This window comes from Falco biarmicus, chromosome 2 (assembly GCF_023638135.1).
Source record: "Falco biarmicus isolate bFalBia1 chromosome 2, bFalBia1.pri, whole genome shotgun sequence".
In the NCBI taxonomy this organism is placed as follows: Eukaryota; Metazoa; Chordata; class Aves; order Falconiformes; family Falconidae; genus Falco; species Falco biarmicus.
The window spans coordinates 45,959,814-45,981,036 of record NC_079289.1 but is presented as its reverse complement, the minus strand read 5'-3'; the positions used below and the strand labels follow the sequence as shown (position 1 = coordinate 45,981,036).

Sequence of the window (21,223 nt, the reverse complement as noted above, 5' to 3'; positions counted from 1 at the left end):
GGAGGCAGCGGGGAGGCGGGACGAGGGCGGCAGGGCGAGCCAGCTGTCCCCGCGGCCGCTGCTCCCGGCGGGACCGGGCGGCACAGGCGGCGGCAGGGCGGCCATGACGGCGGGCAGCTCCGGCGCGCGGGGGGGCGAGGGGGGGGGGACGCACCACCCCGCATCCCGCCCGCCGCCATTTTGCCTGGTGTGCGTCGCTTCCGCTGCTGGGAAGTAAACAGGGAGGGAGGGAGCGACGCGGGCTGGACGGGACGGAAGCGCTGGGGTCGGCTTCGGTGGAGGGAGCTGATGTGGCCAGAGCGGAGGCGCCAGTGCGGCCCGAGTCCCGGTTAATGCGGAGCGCAGCAGGGAGCCGCCAGGTGAAGGGCTGGAAGGGGGGGGCGGCGGCGCAGCAGGACCTTCCCCAGGCCCGCGGCCGCGCTGCCGTGCGGGGCGGAGAGCGGGGTCCGAGCAGCGGGGGCAGCGGGGCGCCGCGCTGAGCCGGAGGGAGCCGACCCTGAGGTGAAGCTTCTCCGGGAGCAGCGGGACTTAAAACCTGTCCCTCCGTGTTTATAGGGTGTCGCTGCGTCGCAGCCGCCTGGTACAAACGGTAGTAAATGGGAAACCCCTCGTCGTTCTCGGCAGAACTCGCGGTTCGGGGCGATTAGGGGTTCGGTTCATGTCTGGGCGCCCCCCATTAGCGCGTTCCTTTCTGGAAGAGCCTTACTGGAGGTGTCAGACAGCGAGCGCCCTGAGGCTTCTCCATGGGAAAGCGTTATCAGCAGCCGCGAACGGTTGTTAGGGGTTTGTTTGTTTGTTTGGGTTTGGTCTTTTTTTTTTTTTTTTTTTTTTAAACTGCCATTGTGTTCTGTCTGCAACCTTACTCGGCAACAAAAACAACGCTGAGCATGTGCTTTGCTTCTCCTCCCACTTTGTGACTGAACTGTGTGATTTATGGTTGAACATGACCATACTGCCTGCGAGGTAGCGTGGGCTGCGCCCAGCTGCGGAGTTCACAGATTCAGAAAGAAGTTGTTATAGTAGGTTGAGTAGTTTACTTGGAAAATCTTTAGGAGTCAGGCATCCTGATTTCACGCGTCTTTCTGTCCTGGTAGACCTGGGTATTTTCCTTGGGGGTTTGTGGTTTTTTTTTTGTTTGCTGGGGTTTTTTCTCCCCTTCCTGTCACGATCTTAGATTTTAAAGGAAAGTTGGTTATAGCAGCAATTTGGAAAACCGACCAGTGATAAGTGTGTCCTGAGTATGTCAGGGAGAGTTAAAAGCAAGATTAATGGTTCAGGCATTGTAAGAAGTGATAAGCAATCGTTGTTTGAAAAATAGGCTGTGCCTATGCAGTAATATGCTAGAATAGAATTTTGCATCGTCTTCCTCATTGAGAAGTTATTTCTGTTGGCCTTGGATTTAAAATGGTTAGATCTTCAGACTATCAGATACATAAAACAAAGTGAACTGCCTTAATTGCATTTGCCTGTTTCTGTGTGAAATTTGCAGAAAGATTTACTCTCCTCAGTGGCTTTATTTTTTTTATAAATAATTTGTAGATGACTTTGCAAACTTTTGTAGGCAAATCTGCATTCTTTCAATTTGTGGAGTTTTTTTATTGTTAAGCATGTTAAGGGGTTGAAATCAGTTATGTTTTTAAAAAGGTATTCCAGTACTTCAGATTCTGAAAGAGATGAAAAAAACCAAATGAACAAATTACTTAGAAATTAGATTACAAATAGTCATTGAAATCTTAAAAAACATTATTTAGTCTTGAGCTTAGACTTACCCCCCCCCCCCCCCAGCTCTTTGGAAGAAGTTCCACAAGGAGATATTTTTGAAAACTTATGTTTACTCTCTCCTTTCCATTACAGGAGCATTTGAGATGTCAGTAAACAAAAAGCTGTCTGGAAATGTCTTTTCCCATCCCCTACTTTTCAAGCCATGGCACTTAAAACACATAACATCTTACTTTCAAGAAAGACTGTCAGCTGAAATTCATCCTCAGTATAGTTTTAGTGATGGCTGTATTGTCTTTTTTTCATTGGCTCTAAATGGCTATAAAAACTTGGGATAGTACCACACAACTTCAAGAGTGGCTTTTGATCCGTAACCAGCACATATTAACTACTCAGAACTCACCAAAGTTAGCTCACAGGTGCATCTTTTAAGTTGGCTGTTGATGACCTGGGCCGCTTTTGTCAGCCGTATCTCAGAGATTCTTCCAGCTGAAGAATTCATACAGTTTTGACAGTGGCAGCTCACTTCTTTTCTTAAAAAAAGTAAAAACGTGTTTGATCTAGTGCCTGTGTCTATGAAAAGAGCGGTTGTAGTAAGTGTGCTGTATATATGTGCATCAGCTCTACTGTCCATGCACAGTAGCCCCTATAATGCAATGAGAAAATCCAGAACTTGACTCCCTAATACCATGATAAAAGTAGCCTACCTAACTAGAAATTCATGCACATATATTATCTTATTAACAAAAGATGAGGCAGGATCTCTGTAAAGGAAGGCTTGAAGAGTCAAGTCTAACAGTTACCTTATGTAGTTTTTTACAGCTTAACAAGAGATGGCTTTGGAAAGACTTAAAGACATCAAACTCGCTATCCCAAATTTGGCAAGTGAACAGCTTGCGTATGCTGGTTGCTCACTATAACCTCATTGTTTGGAATATCTGTTTGGCCTAAAGTTTAAAGGAATGTTTCATTTCAGACTAGCTTATTAGAAGTAATATTCTTGGACTATGCTTTTTATCTCAAACACAAACATGACCGGTTTACAGTGGATTTGAAAACTAATCCTTTATTAGTTTTAAATTTAATTATTCAGTTTTCATGGTTGCAAAATCCAGTTCCTTCATCTTTTTGTTAGTTGCAGATGGTTCTAAGTCATTATTCAGTTTTCTTGCTTCTCTTCTGTACCAGTGAAGTTAGTGGCTCAGCCACAGAACTCTCTCTTGAATAGAAAGCTCGTTTCAGCACAGGAGTCATGTTTTGCATAGGCTCATAATCATGAGCTGTGAGTCACAGTAAGTAGTTCTCACCAAGCAAGTAGCGATTTTTACCCAGTAGCGTTTTGCTTTCAACGCGTGATAGCTTGCTTTTGTCATGTGAATAGGCAGGATTAAAGCCTTTTAAAGATAGTTAAGGACATGCTGGCTTTGAGAAAATAATCTGTGACGCATTGAATGATAAACAGTATAATTTTTCACTTGTATATCTAGTGTATTACACTTTTTTAAAAACCAAGACTTGTACTTAGTTGCAGTACATAGCAGAGTAAGTTCATTGTCCTGGTCCCAAGTGAACGGGGTATATGATAATCTTACATGTGTAATTGTACTTGAATGTTAAACCAGAATGATTTCACTGTGTATGAAGTCCATGTTTATCTTGTAGAAATCAGGGGGGCTGGGGGGGTGCTTATACCACCCCTGGATTCTCTTAGCTTTTTACAGATTAGAATTCAGTGTATTGTACTCCAGTGTGAGATCTCGTTCAGAACCCTTTAGGACATGGTGTGCATGCCATTGAGGCTTTTAGAAATAAATGATTGGTTGCTAAATTCAGTTGTAAGCTGGCATGTACAAAAGACCACGCTTTGATCAAAATCCAGTACTAGATTTATTTCAGATGTATGTAGTGGTGGAGTTTTTTTCCTCTTTAATAATGTGATACAAGATAGAACTTGTGTAAGTGAGACCGCTATGGAAGAAGTATATGCTACTGAGAATGAGATAACCTTTTGCCTCATCTCTGCTGAATTTAGTATGATTTTGAAGAAAGTTTGCTGACTCTTCTGTAAACTTTTTTTGTGGCTTGAAACTTCCAGACTCACTGGAAACCTTTCATAATCCCTATTTACTAGTTAGTTGGAGGAACAAAAGCACACCAGTGCTTTTAATGAAATATGTTTTTAAGAATAGTGATTTAAAATAGATGCATTTTGAAGTAACCTTTTTTTAAAAAATACATACATTTAGAAAAATACAGGTTCTTCCTGTCTGGGTATAAAAATTAATTGGACAGATAGAACATCTGTGAGATGCAATGCCTGCAAACATACATACCTCATTGTTTAGTTTCTTGCTTGACTTTTGCCTTCCACAGTTTCAAGTGTTGTTTTTGGTAAATAGGACTGGGACAGCAATATGCTGTCAGTGGTCACAGAATTGTTTAGAAGAGCATCTTCCCATTAGTAGGAAAGTAGATTGTTACTCAACAAAATAGTAAAACAAATTAGGTTCAAAGTGTTTTCAAACACCAAATTGAAATGCTGAAAGGGGAGTGACTGTTATGAATGAATCAGCACTGTTAATTGTTAAGTAATATTAAAGATATCTCTTTAGAGGGTAATGGTATTTTTAGACTACCACTTCAAATTCATTGGGCTTTTTCTTTCCCTGAAAAAAACCCTCTGTAAAAGTGTGACTACAGAAAACATGCTTTTTTACCTCCATAGTTTCCTATTAATACTGTTCTTCTCAGCTCTGTTATATTTACACAATATATGGAAAACATTTTTGTATTGTTTTTATAGAATGAAACGAGGAAGGAAAACTAATGAGGCAAACAACAGTTCATCTGAAGAGACAACTGAGAAAGAATCCAAGAGACACAAGGTTATCGATGAGAAGACCATAGTTGTGCAGAGTCCTGACTGGGCGAACCTGCTTCAAGACATTATCCTGCAGGTGTTTCAGTACTTGCCCCTTTTGGATCGTGCTCATGCGTCCCAGGTCTGCCGAAGCTGGAACCAAGTGTTTCATATGCCTGATCTCTGGAGGTGTTTTGAGTTTGAACTGAATCAGCCAGCTACATCTTACTTGAGGGCTACACATCCTGAACTAATCAAGCAAATAATAAAGAGGCATTCCAATCACCTGCAGTATGTAAGCTTCAAGGTAGTGTATTTTATAGGCTTTTAAAAGTATCTTTATAAAAATAAAAGCAGTTGTTAAACTTGGTTATTTTTTCTTTACTGCATTTTATTTGGAATATTTTAAGGAAATAGCTCTGGTACTCTTGAGACAGTTTTGATGATTCATCTATATAAATATAAAAGCATGAAAAGTATGATTTAATTAAAGTTGGTAATAGAAATACTGATGATAAGTGGTAATTGACAACTATGATCAAAACATTTTAGCATGCTGAAAATTAAAGAGTATTACTAAGTGTTAGGAGAGGCTTATGATGATATATTTGTGATTAGGATTGTCAGTTATTTAAAAAGAAATCTGGCAGCTCTCAGTGTCGTAGGCCTTGTTTTCAGGCCTAGTTTACTGAAGAAATGGGTTCTCTAAATGGGCATATAGATATGGAGGTTACCTCCCATTGCATTTGTTTTTGTGAGTATGTTTTCAGGACAAGAACTTGGAATAACAGTCCTGAACATACCGTTTCATTGCCTTAATTCCATTAGGTGGAGATTTTTTTGTTTGGTGTAGGTTTTTGGTTTTTTCTCTTTTCTTGTAGCATTTTAGCTGTCTAAAATTAAGCCTCAGTGAACTGGCAGAACGACTTCAGCTCTGATACTACTGTATGTGTGGGTATCTGCTTCAGAATTAAGTTTGATCAGGATGCATACATTGAGTGTTTCTCCAGTTCACATCCTGTACGGACTTGGATCTAATATTCATCGTTAGAAAACATGTAGTGCACAGAGAGTGACTTCAGTACTACTATTAAGCAGCTATCAATTTTAGTACTAAATTGTATGGGATTGTCTGTGTAATGGCATCTACTCAGCACAGCTGCATTTCAGTCAGCTGAAAAAGTATGTGGGTTTTGCAAAGGATGGTATATCTACTGATTGTGCTTGGCTAAGAAATACCATCTGGTGAGAACTGGCTTTGTTAACATCATGGAATTACTTTCAGCAGATGAAAACCTTTAACATTGGTTTACATATCACTGTGTTTTAGAAGAGTGCTGTGAAACAGTCACAGCTGCATATGCATCAGCTATGTTACCAGTTGGGAAAGAAAATTACTCCTACAGCAAGGTGGACACGCTAGTTGTTTGTTTCTGAGATCTGGCAGTTTTAATGTAGGGAATCATCAGCATGTGGGTAGCTGCAGACCTCTGCCTGATCACATGTATTGCTACAGCTTGGTGCAGTATCAGATACAAACTGTTACCACAAGGTCTGCAGGGTTTATCAGTGTCCAAATAAAGGAAATTTATAGCAGTATTGAGATGGCCTTCCACTGTCTGTCTCCCCTCTACATTGCTTTGCATCAAGTCATTTTGAAGGATTTCAGATGCTCTTCGCTGGTGGGGTGATACCCACATTGTTCCTTGAACTGTCCCTTTGGTGTTGCAGCATGAAGAGTAGATTGCAGGAAATAGTAAGGAGCAAGGATAATCACAAGGAAGTGGCTGTAACATTGACTGTTGCTCTGTCAAGGCTGAAAACTTGGGGTTTTTCTTTTGTAGGCAAAGAAAGATTGGATTGTCGGAAATAAGGTTTTTCAGCTTGTGTTCAAGCAGAAAATGAAGATTTGTTGGACTTGGATCAGTTGGTGGGAAGGTTGCATATCTTATGGTAGACTTAAAATTGGTCTTCTGATCAAGCTTTTTGCTGTTCTGTAGATTTGCAAAGCTGTCATGCCTACTGTAATAGATAGAGAATAATAACAGAACAATAAGAAATCATTCAGAAAACACATCTGACCGTTGAAGGAAATCCACTGAAGGCACATTAAGTGATTTGGTTGTGTAACAAGCAGGCTAATTAAGATATTTTTTTGTTCCCAGTGTATCCGTTGCATATCTGTTGTGGTATTAATGATGAAGGCCTAGTTATTTAGGTTCGTATCACAATGGACTTAACCATCCAGCAGCTCTGTGTTATGAGCTGAGTCACTGTAGGAGGAAGCAGCTTTCTCAGACAGTAAAATGTTTATAGAATTCATGCGTTTTTATAAGGAGGAATGTAAAGAGGAAGTGGGGTAGGCTCCAGACCCAAATGAACCTCTGCTTCCTAGTATTTGATGTGGATTGAGTATCTGGGAACAAACTGTTTAGGTGACCCCTCACTGTGCTAGATTTTATCAAAGTGTTTAGGAGAATGGTAAATTTCTAGTAAATTGTCTCGGATTTTTGGCATGTACTTTTTTTGGGGGAAAAAAGAATTACATTGATGGATTCCCAGTGAGGAATTTCAGAAGGTAAAGTGAAAAAAATGTTAAAAGTACATCTACTCTGCTTCGCTCTTTTGTAAAGACTATGTGTGATGCAGTGTATTTTGGACAATAAATCTGTTTTGTTTTAAGGTGGACAGTAGCAAGGAATCTGCAGAAGCAGCTTGTGATATTTTATCACAGCTGGTGAATTGCTCTCTGAAAACACTTGGGCTAATTTCAACTGCCCGGCCAAGCTTCATGGATTTACCAAAGGTATTTAAATATGTATATTTTTCTATAGCAAAGTATTGCAGTGTTTCATAGTGTATTTCTGTTAACTTTATGAAAAGTTTTGTTGGAAGAATATGGATCTTTGGTAAAGATAACTGTTTTTGCTGGGCTCTATTAAAGGGAGGAACTGAGATGATGTACTAAAATGGTTAACTTATTCTCTGCACCATGTGAGAAGTTAGTCCTGACCTTGTTCTTCCAAGTCCTCCTGTCTACTGACCTCAATGTGGTACTGAGCAGCATGATGCAAGTCAGGAGGCTAGATAATTCCTGTCTGTGTCATTGTACCGTGGGTGATGTTTAGGGGGCTATTACAATTGAATGAGTGGGAGGGTTTAATCCATGTGAACTTGCTGTAGGGGTTGTATTATCAATGAGCACTCTTCAGAAAGCAATATGATCGTGATTTTCAATAATTCATGCCACACAGTCAAGTGTCAGATTCTTAGGCAGCGTGCACTGTATTTCTGAAACTTTGTCAGATTTTTACATTGCATGCTTACCGAAATTTACATTTTGTTAGAAGGCATCTGATCTGGAAGACAGTAGATCTCTTATGTGTGCTTCTAAACAGGAATTCCTGCTAGTGAGGTAGAAGTGTATTATTGCTGAGGAGCAAGAGAGTTTTGGGGTAACTTGGACTGTTTTATGGCAGTGACATCTCGAATGTCTCACAGCCTCAATTCTTGTATCTGGTCCTTCACATACATGTGGACTGGATTCAACTAGACTATTAGCTGGATCTCAGTGATGTCATTGCTGATGATGGCAACAAGGACACAGAAGAAATAGGGACAGCCCGAGGAGAGGAAGCAGGCTATAGGTTTAAGCAAGGTTAGCTACAGAAGGATTATCAATTACTATCCTTAGCAGTGATCACAGATGCATCATGTAGTTCTCTTGAATATGTATTTTTAATCCTTAATATTCAAAGAGGCTTTCCAGATCTTTAACTAGTTTCTGCATGTTTTTTCCTTTTTTGATGTGCTTTGAGATGTGACTATAAGAAAATCTGAATGTAGTTAAAACAATCCACAGACTCAGTGTGTTAGAAATACTTTGTCCTTTCAGCTCTTGTATATTATTTCTTAGTGAGAAAGCTAAAACAGCACTCGGGACTAGTTTTCACTGGAGGGGTATGTTATGGTCCTGTTCAGCTTCCTGAGTAGTTATTTGCATGGCCTTACTCAGCTTCAAGGCTTCTAAAATCCAGGCTTTCTCTTTTTTTTTTTTTTTTTTTTTTTTTTTTGTTCCCAATAGGTTCACATGTGGCCTTTAAAAATATATATTCTAAATGAGCCAAAATCAACTCTAGGCATAATTTGCCTTTTGATGTTTACCACTCCATTAATACTGTCACTGGCATATAGGACCGGCAATGTTTTTCAAATTTTCTTGGACCACTAATGAAACTAAAGAATTGAATTGGACAATGAATAAGCTCTTGTGGGAAGCCATTAGTAACAGGGCCATTGATGAGAAGCAGGCAAAGATAAATGGATCTGAAAAATGTTTAACACTACACTTTTTTTAATTATTTTTTTTATCATTCTGTATGGGAATTCTGAACTACTTTGTGCTATCTTCATCGGTGCCCTTCTGATTTCAACATGACAAATATTTGTAAATAGCACTTAGCTTTGTGTTGCCTAGTCTTTTGCTAAGCACATTCTACATAATCTTTTAAAGAATCATACTGTAGGCTACATATGTGGCAATATGGAAAAGGCATTAAGTCACCAGCTTTTACATTTTGGGATGTTGCCTGTCTTTGGTAGCTCTTCAAACTGTGATTTCAAATTACGTGGTTTTGTAAACATGGTTAACTTTCTTTGCCTTTCTATTTAACAGCCTTCTTAGCAAAGGGAATTACATTCTAAATATAGAGAATAAAAACACAGTACTAACTTTTGGAATACAGAATGGAAATATTAAAGCACCTTTTCTTCTGTACATAACATATATAATCAGCATGTTGTCAGTATAGTTGGGAGTGGTCCCTAAAGCCAAAATGCCTAATGATTCTGATTTGAACTTTTTGTTCCCATTTGCGTGAGCTGACTTTAATATTTTCACATCAACATAAACTGTCAATTCCTCTTCTAAATCTAATTGTGAGTGAGTTTTAGCGAAAACCACAAACAGTACATAAGAATGAGCAAATATCTGTATTCAGGATTCTACATGTGAATGTGGCTCAGAGTGGAACAGTATTGAAATCAAAGTAGCAGGTAGTTTTGTGGGGTATGTAATGTAGTGCATGGAGGAAGTACTTTTTTTAAAGTCTTCTATTCAGTCAGTCTTGGAAGAAATTATTACTCACTTCCTTCATACCACTGGTGATTTCTACAAGCAGTGCTGTATCCGCTCCCCAGTCTGCATTTCTCAAGTTAACATCTTGGGCTCTATCTTTGGTGTAAGTTTCAGTGGTTACATAAAAATGCTGAGGAGCAACCTTGAGCACTGGACCTGCATTATCTATGCTGCTTAATCAGTAACTAATTGATCACCTGCTCCTTGGCTCTGTTTGGACTGCTCCAGTTAGTTATCAGAGATAAATGCACTCAAACCCTAAATACTCTTTGTGGATGGTAGGCAGGCAGTGGTATCACTTGGCTTTGGGCACATTTTAACAGGATGGAGTTGCCACTCTTGGTTGTGTTTGCATCTCACCGATACAGCACAACTCACTATGTGGGAATTCCTGTTCAAGAAGATGCTTCTTTTAGAGCAGGGGTCCTCAAACTACGGCCTGCGGGCCGGATACAGCCCCCCAGGGTCCTCAATCCGGCCCCGGTATTTACAGAACGTCCCTGCCCCACCCCCACCCCACCCCCGGCAGGGGGGGGGCGGGGGGGGGGGGGAAACCAAGCAGCCACAGATGACTGCCACTTAATCCACGTGCCGGCCCCCTGTTTAAAAAGTTTGAGGACCCCTGTTTTAGAGTGTGACTTGCAAATAATCCTCAAAATTAGGGCTTCTAGGCTTTCTCTTTGCTTGCGGTCTTCCTACAGATTTAAGTTGGGATTGTCTCGGGTCAGGTTCTTGATTTATGTTTAATGTTAGACATTCTGATTTGCCAAATGCATAAATTGATAGCAAAAAATTATTATACTTCCTCTACTCAAAAATATGCCAATTTTTAGTATTTTTAATTATGCAGTATTAAAAGTATCAAAAGATTGCTCTTTCAGCAAATGCTGTCAATAAGTGAAAGAATACTAGGACTGTTGTAGAAGCATTGAGATTTTTATTTCAGATACTATTGTTTCTCTTTTTTTTTTTCCAGTCTCACTTTATTTCTGCACTGACAGTGGTTTTTGTAAACTCCAAATCACTCTCTTCACTTAAGATTGATGATACACCAGTAGATGATCCATCTCTTAAAGTGCTAGTGGCTAACAACAGCGACACGCTCAAACTGTTGAAAATGAGCAGTTGTCCTCATGTTTCTCCAGCAGGTAAGCTAATGTGTTTTGGGGGTTTTGTTTTGTGGTTTTGTTGTGTTTTCAGTGTATACATTTGTCATGGTTTAACCCCAGCTGGCAACTAAGTACCACACAGCCGCTCACTCACATTCTCCCCCTCTGCCCCCAGCAGGATGGAGAGGAGAATCAGGGGGGAAAAAGGTAAAACGCATGGGTTGAGATAAAGACAATTTAATAGAACAAAAGCCACCACATGCAAGCAGAGCAAAACAAAGAATTCGTTCATCACTTCCCATCAGCAGGCAGGTGTTCAGCCATCTCCAGGAAAGCAGGGCTCCAGCATGTATAACTGGGAACGTGCCCCCCTTCTTTCACCAGCTTTATATACTGATCATGGTGTTCATGATATATGAAATATCCCTTTGGCTAGTTCAGGCCAGCTGTCCTGGTTATGCTCCCTCCCAGCTTCCTGTGCACTTGCTCACTGGGGGAGCTTAAAGTCCTTGAGTTAGAGTAAGCACTACTTAGCAGCAACTAAAACATCAGTGTGGTATCAACGTTATTCTCATACCAAATACAAAACACAGCATTGTACCAGCTAGTGAGGAGAAAATTAACTCTACCCCAGCCAGAACTGGGACAGCATTAAATTCTGTCTGAAACCAGTAAAGACCTGAAAAAACAGGGGTGGGGTGAGAGCGACAATGAATGTATCTACAGCAGCTGTCACTGAATAAAATACTAACTCAACTGGTTGCCAATCCATCCATCCTACTACTGGCAGAGTGACTGCTGAGCTAATAATAGAATAGTGCATGTCTGTTCAGGACAAATATCCAACCTCTTCTAGAACTTTATCAAACTTCATAGCGCACTACTTCTAAAATGACTATTTAAGTATTCCAGTATAATTAGACTTTTTGGAACATGAGTTTCTTTTCTGATGTTCATTATGTATAGGTTTTGAGTGTTGCAAAGTCATGGATTATGAAAGTAGTTCTGAAAGAAAGCAGTTTTATCTTTTGCTGGAGAATAAATGTAGACAGCGTCAGCAAAGGGGAGATGAGACTGAGCTGTGCAGGACTTCCAGCATTACCAAATGGTGGAACTTCATTACCAACTTCATTAACACTAAGCGTGTTTGTAGCAAGAATGAAAACAGCTTGTATCAGAATGAAATCACTGAAGATTGTTGGAGTTCATAGGATTAATGTTTGTGGAGGAATTATACACAAGAAGTTTAAGATTGATTCACAGCCCATCAACACTTACGGTTTTTCACTGAGAAATGGAAGACAAATTGTAAATGAGATGCTGGCAACATAGTTCAGTTCTTCTGAGGATGAGTAGAAACTACTGTAGTTTTTTCATGCAATTATATCGCAAGTGTAAATATTGGGTATATTATATGTAAAATTCACCAGCAGGACTTTGGTATGTGGGGAAAATCGTACTGTGGCAGAGAGCGTGTTACTGCAGTGATAAAAAACAAAACACAAACTTAATACCTTTTGCAGTCGCAGCTCTCAGACAAAACCTTGTGTTTGGTTTTATATAAGGAAGTCCTGCAAGTGCAGGTTTGTTTTGTAGCAGATTTGTCTAGCAAAGTGTTCAGCATGTGAACTGGAATGTTACTTCCTTCAAAGCTTTGTAAGCCCTTTGTAAAGGGGGTTGCTTAAATGGGCTTGAGTGACTGGTTTTCCTGACTTAAAATCTTGTTTGAGAATCGTTGTGTCTGAGTACAGGAGCCATAATGTGTCTGTTGAGAGGAAGAGGCTCCAGCAGGAGTGTAGCTGGGCAGAGAGAGTAATTTCCTTGGACTTGGATCCAAGTGTAAACTGTCAGCTCTAGCAGACTTTGCTGGCTTGTGGCTAGTCCTTGCCAGAAGGTTTTATGGAACATCATACACTTGATAATTTGGGAGGGGGCATCAGTTTACAAAGTTCTTTGACTGGTGTATACTGGTTGATATATCTTGTACAATGTTTTTAATCGAAGGAACAATGGGTAGGAAATGGTAACACCTGTTTAAGGAACAAGAAGCCCAACTGCTATCGTCCTTCATGGAGTGGAGGTGAATAGAATGGGAGCAGATGCATTAGTGAAAAAAACAGAAGAGTGCTAAGTAAATGGCAAGAGAATTTGATTGCTTAATTTGGGTAGGAATGTACCCTGAGACAGAGAAAAAAGTGGATGTATTGGGTTTGTGTGACAAAGGTTTGGTAGTCGGGCCAGGGCTACAGAGGTCGCTTCTGTGAGAATCTGCTAGAAGCTTCTCCTGTGTCTGATGGAGCCAATGTCAGCTGGCTCCAAGACGGACCTGCTGCTGGGCAATGCCAAGCCCATCAGCAATCGTGGTAGTGCCCCTGGGATAATTTATTGAAGAAGGAGGGGAAAAATCCTGTGCAACAGCAGCTGGACAGAGGAGTGAGACTATGAGAGGCACAGCCCTGCAGACGCCAGGGTCAGTGAAGGAGGGGCAGAAGACGCTCCAGGTTCTGGAGCAGAGATTCCCCTGCAGCCCATGGTGAAGCCTGCGGTGAGCCAGGCTGTGCCCTGCAGCCCGTGGAGGTCAGTGGCGGAGCAGACCCCCACCTGCAGCCCGTGGAGGTCAGTGGCGGAGCAGACCCCCACCTGCAGCCCGTGGAGGTCAGTGGCGGAGCAGACCCCCACCTGCAGCCCGTGGAGGTCAGTGGCGGAGCAGACCCCCACCTGCAGCCCGTGGAGGTCAGTGGCGGAGCAGACCCCCACCTGCAGCCCGTGGAGGTCAGTGGCGGAGCAGACCCCCACCTGCAGCCCGTGGAGGTCAGTGGCGGAGCAGACCCCCACCTGCAGCCCGTGGAGGTCAGTGGCGGAGCAGACCCCCACCTGCAGCCCGTGGAGGACCCCACACCGCAGCAGGTGGATGCGCCCAAAGGGGGCTGTGACCAGTGGGCAGCCCGCGCTGGAGCAGGCTCCTGGCAGGACCCGTGGCTCCCTGGAGAGAGGAGCCCAGGCTGGAGCAGGTTTGCTGGCCGGGCTTGTGACCCCGCGGGGGACCCACGCTGGAGCAGCCTGTGCCTGAAGGGCTGCACCCCGGGGAAGGGACCCACGCTGGGGCAGGGTGGGAAGGACTGCAGCCCGTGGGAAGGGCTCGTGTGGGAGAAGTTCATGGAGGGCTGTCTGCCGGGGGGGACCCCAGGCTGGAGCCGGAGCAGAGTGTGAGGAGCCTCCTGCTGAGGGGGGGGAGCGGCAGAGACAGCGTGTGAGGGACTGACCGCAGCCCCTGGTCCCTGTCCCCCTGTGCCACTCGGGTAGAGAAGGTAGAGAATTTGGGAGTGAAGCTGAGCCTGGGAAGAGGGGAAGGGTGGGGGGAAGGTGTTTTAAAATTTAGTTTTATTTCTCATTATCGTACTCTGATTTGATTGGTAAGTAATTAAAATAATTTCCCCAAGTTGAGTCTGTTTTGCCCATGATGGTAATTGGTGAGTGATCTCCCTGCCGTTATCTCAACCCTTCGGTTACAGTTTCTCTCCCCTGCCTGGCTGAGGAGGGGAGTGATGGAGTGGCTTTGGTGGGCACCTGCCCGCCAGCCAGGGTCAATGCACAGCAGTGGAATGAAAGAAATGCACCAATATGTGGATAGTTGGCTTCAAGAGCAGGCAGGCTGCCAAAATAAAGACTCTTGAAGGAGAATGAGATCTTTTTGAGCACTGAGACTTCCCTGCATTTTTTTTTCTGATGGGAATATTGTAATGAGTAGGCTGCTATAGAAGTGGAAGAACTTTAATTGAACCAAAAGGGCCATGAGTTATGCAAAACTAACTACTTATACCTGCACTTAAAATGGTATAACATGCCTTCAAATTGCAGGAGGTGGGGGTGGGGAGGTAGGGTAGTGCTCATTACCAGATTAGTTCTCAGGAAATGTGTTATTGAAGGACAGAGAAGAGTAATGCAAGTAGTGGAAGAGACAGAGTCCACCACTGCAGGGATAAAGGGAAAAGATTGATGTCAAACTGTGAATTGCTTCCAAAGGATGCTCTGAATAATTCCTAATTTACCGTACAAAGGTAGAGAGGCATGTTTGAGTTTGGGCTGGACAGACAAAGGCAGCGATGTATTTCTGATCTTGGTGAGCATGTGTGAAGTTTCTTCTGATTGCTCTTTCCCCTCTGAACTTTAACTTGCATTAGAACTGCAGCAGTACCTTGTAAAACAAAATAACGGTTATTTTAAAATCCACATTGATGTGCTGCTGTTTATTACCTGAACTATTAGCTATTGGAACAGAGGGAACTGAAAGCACTTCCATAAAGGCTGTGTTTCTGCTGTGCTTTAGGGGTGGGAGGGTTGTTGCTCCTCTTGGAATGGGGGGTGGGGGAGAAGGGCGGATGTAGGATGAGTCTGCATCAGCAGTTTAGCAGAGGGGTAATTTTGATGCGGATCTGTGCTGTATGATATCAGAACGATGTACTTTTCGGTGACACAAAGGTTTGGGCAGTGCTGAGGGATGTTGTGAACAGCACGGGCTCCAGGCAGCCCCTCCGGTAACGATCTGCACTGCATTCATTGTCAGTTGCTATATGCAGGTTATGTAATTTCATTGACAGTGTGTGATGAGGATGTCCAGGCCCAGGCCCCTAAAAAATTGCAGCCAGCTGAACCCCAGTTCTTCCCTTTTCGCCTCGCACCAGTCAATAATGTACCTTTATAAAGTTAACAAAGACTTCTTGAAGGATGGCAGTTTGGACAACAAGCTGGTTTGGATGCTAAATTTGTAGTGAGTTGTTTTTGGAAACTGGTGATGAGACAATGTGCATGAATCTGAAATATTTCCTGTGTCAACAGACCCAGGTGTTGCGAAGCAGCGTGCCTAAGGCTGCTTAAAGGGAGTGGTCCTAGTAGCCCTTATGGGAGTGTTGCTGTAAGAATAACTGTGCTATGATTTAAGGGCAGGAAATTGTCTCTGGCACGTGTAGAAGGTACACAGAAGTTTGCAGTTGTTCTAATTTTGTACTCCTATCTTAAACCCCAATAAATCTGTATGTTCCCTTCACCTTGGATTCCATCCCTTTGTCCCCCAATGAAATAATGAGTATGCTTACATATATACACTGGTTTTACAGGAAATAGTTACAGTAAGAGTTGGGTTAAAATTATGTTAACCTATATTCTGGGTTTTTTTAATTTTAATCTGTAACTTCTTTATTTAAAATTACAATATTTGGTACTGTTAGAAAAGCTGCTGATGCATGTGTCCTTGCAGGTCCTCGGGTGAAAAATACATCTTTTCTTGGTGTAAATATTCATGCAGTATTTTTACAGTAATTTGTTTTCAAGTGTTTTTAGGCTCAGTATAGGCTCCTCTTTTGAGTTTAATAACTGCATCTTAAAACAGCTTATGTCTTTCTGTATTTCTTCCCATTGCTTTAAAGCTATAGTGGACTGAGCTCAGGTTTTTCAGTTCCATATTAAACACTGTTCTCATCTCCTGTGTTAATGGAAGACCATATCCCAAATTTTACGCAGTTTTCTCAGTCACATGAAATGCGGAAGACTGTATTCTTTTTTTTTTAATGTTTTTTTTTTATTGTTTTGTTGGGTTTTTTTAGTACTGTTACCAGTGTGGTACCATTGCTTGTATCTGCAGGTAGGATGAGTGGAAACCTTAAAGACAGAACTGAATTCTTTTTGTTAATGTCTTTGTCTTCCATGAGCAGCAAGTTAAATTGACTCATTAAAAGGAGAATCTGAAAATCATTGCTATAGCAATTGCTGCTATGAATTTTTAGTGGTTTCCCTCTTTTTTCATTTGCTGTTTCTTTTCCAAATTTAAGTATTTATACTTTGCTAGAAAGAACAAATGCTGACAGCAACAACTTCTGTATTTAATTAAAATCCAGCATTCAATTTACCTTTGCTTTCTGCAGGTGATGAATTTAGTTCATGGTTGCTTTGTCAGCCACAGAGGGAGAGTGCAGTTTTTTCAGAGCAGGCTAGGGACAAACTCATATTGTTATGAGTAAGCTCCTTTTACAAGGATGAAGTTGAGTATATGTTGGTCTTACAACAAGGCAGAATGGTCAGAGTATGCTATTTATATACTGATCACGTGAGAATCAACTCCCACAGGGAAGTATACAATGCAACGTGTTAACTTCTTTAAGTTTCCCTAGCAAAATAGCGATATAGTCACACAGTGTATGTGTATCTTACTGTGTGGGTACAAGGAAGTCACAAGATCATCCTAATATGGAAGAGATTCGTGCTCTGGTTGTTCAGTATGATTTTGTTTCGATGTTAGGTCTTGGTTGCATGTTGAAATACCTGGTCTTTGCACGCTCTTGACATGCATCAACAAATTCACACTTGGGTTTCTCGTTATTAGTGTATTTATCTGTGTAACCCCTTTCATAATGTTCTCTTTTCCCAGGTATCCTCTGTGTGGCTGACCAGTGTCACGGCTTACGCGAGCTGGCGCTGAACTACCACCTGCTGAGCGATGAGCTTCTGCTTGCTTTGTCTTCTGAAAAACATGTCAGGTTAGAACACTTGCGCATTGATGTTGTCAGTGAAAATCCAGGACAGACTCAGTTCCACACGATTCAAAAGAGCAGCTGGGACGCTTTCATCAAGCATTCTCCTAAAGTAAATTTAGTCATGTACTTTTTCTTGTATGAAGAAGAGTTTGACCCGTTCTTTCGTTACGAAATACCCGTCACTCACCTTTACTTTGGAAGATCGGTAAGCAAAGACGTACTTGGCCGCGTTGGGATGACGTGTCCTCGGTTAGTTGAACTGGTTGTGTGCGCCAATGGATTACGGCCACTGGATGAGGAGCTGATCCGTATTGCAGAACGTTGCAAGTATCTGTCCGCCGTTGGCCTAGGAGAATGTGAAGTCTCTTGCAGTGCCTTTGTTGAGTTTGTGAAGATGTGTGGTGGTCGTCTCTCCCAGCTTTCTATTATGGAGGAAGTTTTGATTCCTGATCAGAAATACAGCTTAGAGCAGATTCATTGGGAAGTTTCAAAGCATCTCGGTAGAGTCTGGTTCCCGGACATGATGCCTACATGGTAAAGTCCTTAAAAGACTTCAAGACGGATGGAATAGCACCTTAAACCCAAGCTTACCATATTGCAATTTACTATATAAGCTTATTTAATACTATAGTTTTTACTGTAAGTTACTTCATTGTTTGATTAGAAAATTAATTTTTAATTCAAAAATTATTTGAAACCCAGATTCAAAAATAGAAATCATGGATAGCTCTAAAACCCATTTTCATCCAAACAAAAATCTGGTTTAGATTTGTTCTTTTTCATCAACAGTGACCTCAGACTTCTATGGAAATAAAAAGATGTATTTAATATAACTGAAATGTACCTCCAAAATACCAGTTTAATATGCTGTCCTTCTCTGATTCAGATACTAGTATTGAACATGATCAATTTGATCTTAGGAAACAAACGAAACCCCACGGAGATTGCATGCTTCTGTTGCAGACTATAGCATTTCTAAATCCAGTCATTTAGCTGAGTATCTAGTAGGCTGTTAAATGTACATGTTCTTTTTATAAAAGTCATAAAAGGCAAGAGCAATACACAATAATATAGTTTGGACAATTAAAATATTGTTTGCTACCTTATTCAACAGATTATTAGATCCATCTCTAAAATGTATTTAGCATGCAGACAGACAGTAGTGTGAGCTACCAGAAGTGGTGTGTTTTTTTCCCCCCTCTATGCATTTTAATATAGTTTGCTTATGGGGTCTCAGATCTGTGTCTAAACCTGTTTTAAGGTATTTTGTCTAGCTCAGGAAGCGAAAGCATTCTGGGGAAAAAATGTAGATACATTGTATTTAAAAATATTGGAGTTAATGAGCTTTTCTAGCACATTAACTGGTTTTGCAGCATACGGTTAGATGGAATAATGTATAGTTTATAAAATAAACCCTGCAGTGTTAAATGTGATGACATGGATGCCAACGGTGTGAGACAAGGAAGTCAAAATTTGAATGGTGACCAAGAACCTTTTAACAAAACCTTAGACCTTTTGGCTGCTTTCAGTTTGAGAGAAATGACATTGTAACAGTTGCTTAAGCTGTATAAACTGATTGTATACTGTAAATCTGTTTCAGAAACGTTTATGTATAAAGTGAATGTTTGATAGATGATCATTTTGTATACCTTTAATTCAGCTAGTTTGATCATTTCATAGTATTTAAAAACCTAAAGCAGTAGACTTGTGTGAAGTAGAGCAATAGGCAAAAACTTGTTTTGAGTATTTGGTAAATCAGTTTTATTAAAGAAAGTTTTTAGTCTGTAAGTGGCGTAGGCAGCGTGTTGCCTGTGATCTGGATGTGGCTTGTGACTTCATTTCTGACCGCCAACAGTTACGTTCTTTTTTACTTTATTGATTGGTAACACTAAAGTATTGCGTGGCTGCTGAATGCATTTGAAAGGTGATGGTGAGCCATCAGCAAGGCAAAGCTGTGCCAGCGGTGGGCTGTGCTGCACACAGGGGTGGTGGTTTCTCATTCGAGCTGTACAGCTAGTGCTGGCAATAGATCGTCTTAATTTCTGATTTCAGTGATGTTTATCCAAATGTATAGTTCAAGTGTAATACACTTATGAGCATATTTAAGTTCATAATTATATTTTGAGCAAACAGTGTTCAGAGGACTGGACATCTTTATAGGGGAATTGTATGTTTCTGTAGAGCTTTGATTTAAAGATTGCATTTTATTAAATACATGGGTTTTGTATTAGAATTTATTAAACTAATGTAACACTAATTTGCTTTTATTTGCATAAAAGGTGTCAATATATTTAGTCTGTAAAAGTAAAAAAGCTCAGTGTTTTTTATATTCTGACTCTCAGAATTGCCTGCACGGTAAAGGTTGAGTAACGCTAGTAATCTGGGGAAGAGAACGTTTTCACTAAATGTGTGAAGTAATCTCACTAGTAATGCAGATAAAACCTCTTTGGACCTTGACTGCTGGTGTCCTGATGTTGGCAGTGTGTGTTGGTCTCCTGCTTACCGCTGTGGTAGCGGGAGTAACTGAAAGGCAAGATGCAACCTAAATACCAGAGTCCCCTCACTTCCGGAATTGACATCCGTGAAACCCTGTGTTCTGCTTTTCACAGACAAACCTCTGTCAGACCCTGAGGTGGGGGACATGTCGGCAGCTGAAGGCTTTATGCTTAGTTGTAATGAAACTGCTTCCCCAGCCAGGTACGTGGCCAGCCTTTTCTGAGGCAGTCTCTCTGTTTTGTTGTTTAGACTTCAAAAAGGCCTTCATAAATGCAACACAGTATTGTAATGGCTATCAAAATGTTCAGTGATAAGAAAACTGCTTGGAAGCAGTTGTCTCCCCCACTGGAGGTCAGCAGTCTTTATCCATTGAACCAATTACAGCATCCTTCGCTCAAATAATCCAGCTATAGAACAAACTTCCCAAGCAACCCTGGATTCTAAGTAGCCTCAGTAAAAACTACAATGCTCCTTTTTGGCAAGTCTTGTGCAATTCTTATTTTGCCTTTACACGTTTGGAACAAATTACTTCTTTATTATTAATCTGTGACACAAGTGGTAAAAAGTTCACTAGAAACATGAACATGAGTGTTTTATAGCTGTGTAAGATAATTTTCCCTGGGTTCACCTTTACTTCTTGCTGTTGTCAGAAGAAAACCCAGCGTTGGCTTGGTTGTCCAGTTTTGGGTAGGAGTTGTTAATGTGTGCAGTCACAAGTCTTACTTCTGAAAACAAGTGCTACATCATTTCGGGTTTTTGATACAAAATTAATCTTGAAAGCTGTTGATGCTAAACAGCTGGGATAATCCTAACCAGTTACACTAGTTTACCATGAGATAATATATCAGAAGTGAAAAGGTGTGTGAATTAAGAGTAGCTGTTTACATTAACTTTGTAGTTTCATGCAATTTACCCAAAGCTAAAAACTTGTGAATTTAAGTGGGATTTCTTAGTCAGAAGCTTTCACTAACACTATGCAAAGATCTAACCGTGTAAGTAAAAATTGCTATACTTATTCCAATTGTTAAAATTTTCATGTGTGCCAAATTACCTTCCTGTGAATTTAAAGCAGGGTTCAGCTGGGCCTCTTTATATTTGGAGTTGGCCTGACTACAGCCTGAACTTTGTTACGTTACTTCAGAGAGATCTGTCTTCATCTCTGGCCAGTCTAGCTGGCTGCACATGCAATGGTAAAAGTGCTGCTGCTGTATCTAAAACTGGAGCACTGATTTAATGAGGAAACTTGTGAAATCTTAAAGGCACTCGGAATTTCAGCATCTGTGTTTAGACGACAAACTGAATTCATTTTCCTAAAATACAGGTGCTGTAGAAACAAGTTCCTTGGAGACACGATCGAAGTCTACTAGTATTAACG

The 21,223-nt window shown here is 41.2% G+C and overlaps 1 protein-coding gene across 2 annotated transcripts; it reads left to right on the top strand.

Annotated features, from left to right (window-relative positions):
• The first annotated feature begins 218 nt into the window (after positions 1 to 218).
• Positions 219 to 19,809, top strand: FBXL3 (F-box and leucine rich repeat protein 3). Of its 2 annotated transcripts, none has more exons than XM_056327612.1 (5): positions 219 to 359; positions 4,523 to 4,886; positions 7,263 to 7,385; positions 10,693 to 10,864; positions 17,247 to 19,809. In XM_056327612.1, the coding sequence occupies exons 2-5, from the start codon at positions 4,524 to 4,526 to the stop codon at positions 17,888 to 17,890; spliced, it is 1,302 nt and encodes a 433-aa protein (XP_056183587.1). In that variant the 5' UTR covers positions 219 to 359; position 4,523; the 3' UTR covers positions 17,891 to 19,809. The 2 variants fall into 2 exon arrangements, with proteins under 2 accessions (XP_056183587.1, XP_056183588.1); XM_056327613.1 differs by lacking the exon at positions 219 to 359 and adding an exon at positions 465 to 783.
• Positions 19,810 to 21,223: the final 1,414 nt, after the last annotated feature.

Excerpts from the sequence above, each read along its gene's own strand:
- FBXL3 (XM_056327612.1), top strand. The coding sequence starts at position 4,524 with ATGAAACGAGGAAGGAAAACTAATGAGGCAAACAACAGTTCATCTGAA. Across the intron at positions 4,887-7,262 it reads TGCAGTATGTAAGCTTCAAG|GTGGACAGTAGCAAGGAATC; the intron begins GTAGTGTATTTT and ends TTTTGTTTTAAG. Across the intron at positions 10,865-17,246 it reads TCCTCATGTTTCTCCAGCAG|GTATCCTCTGTGTGGCTGAC; the intron begins GTAAGCTAATGT and ends CTCTTTTCCCAG.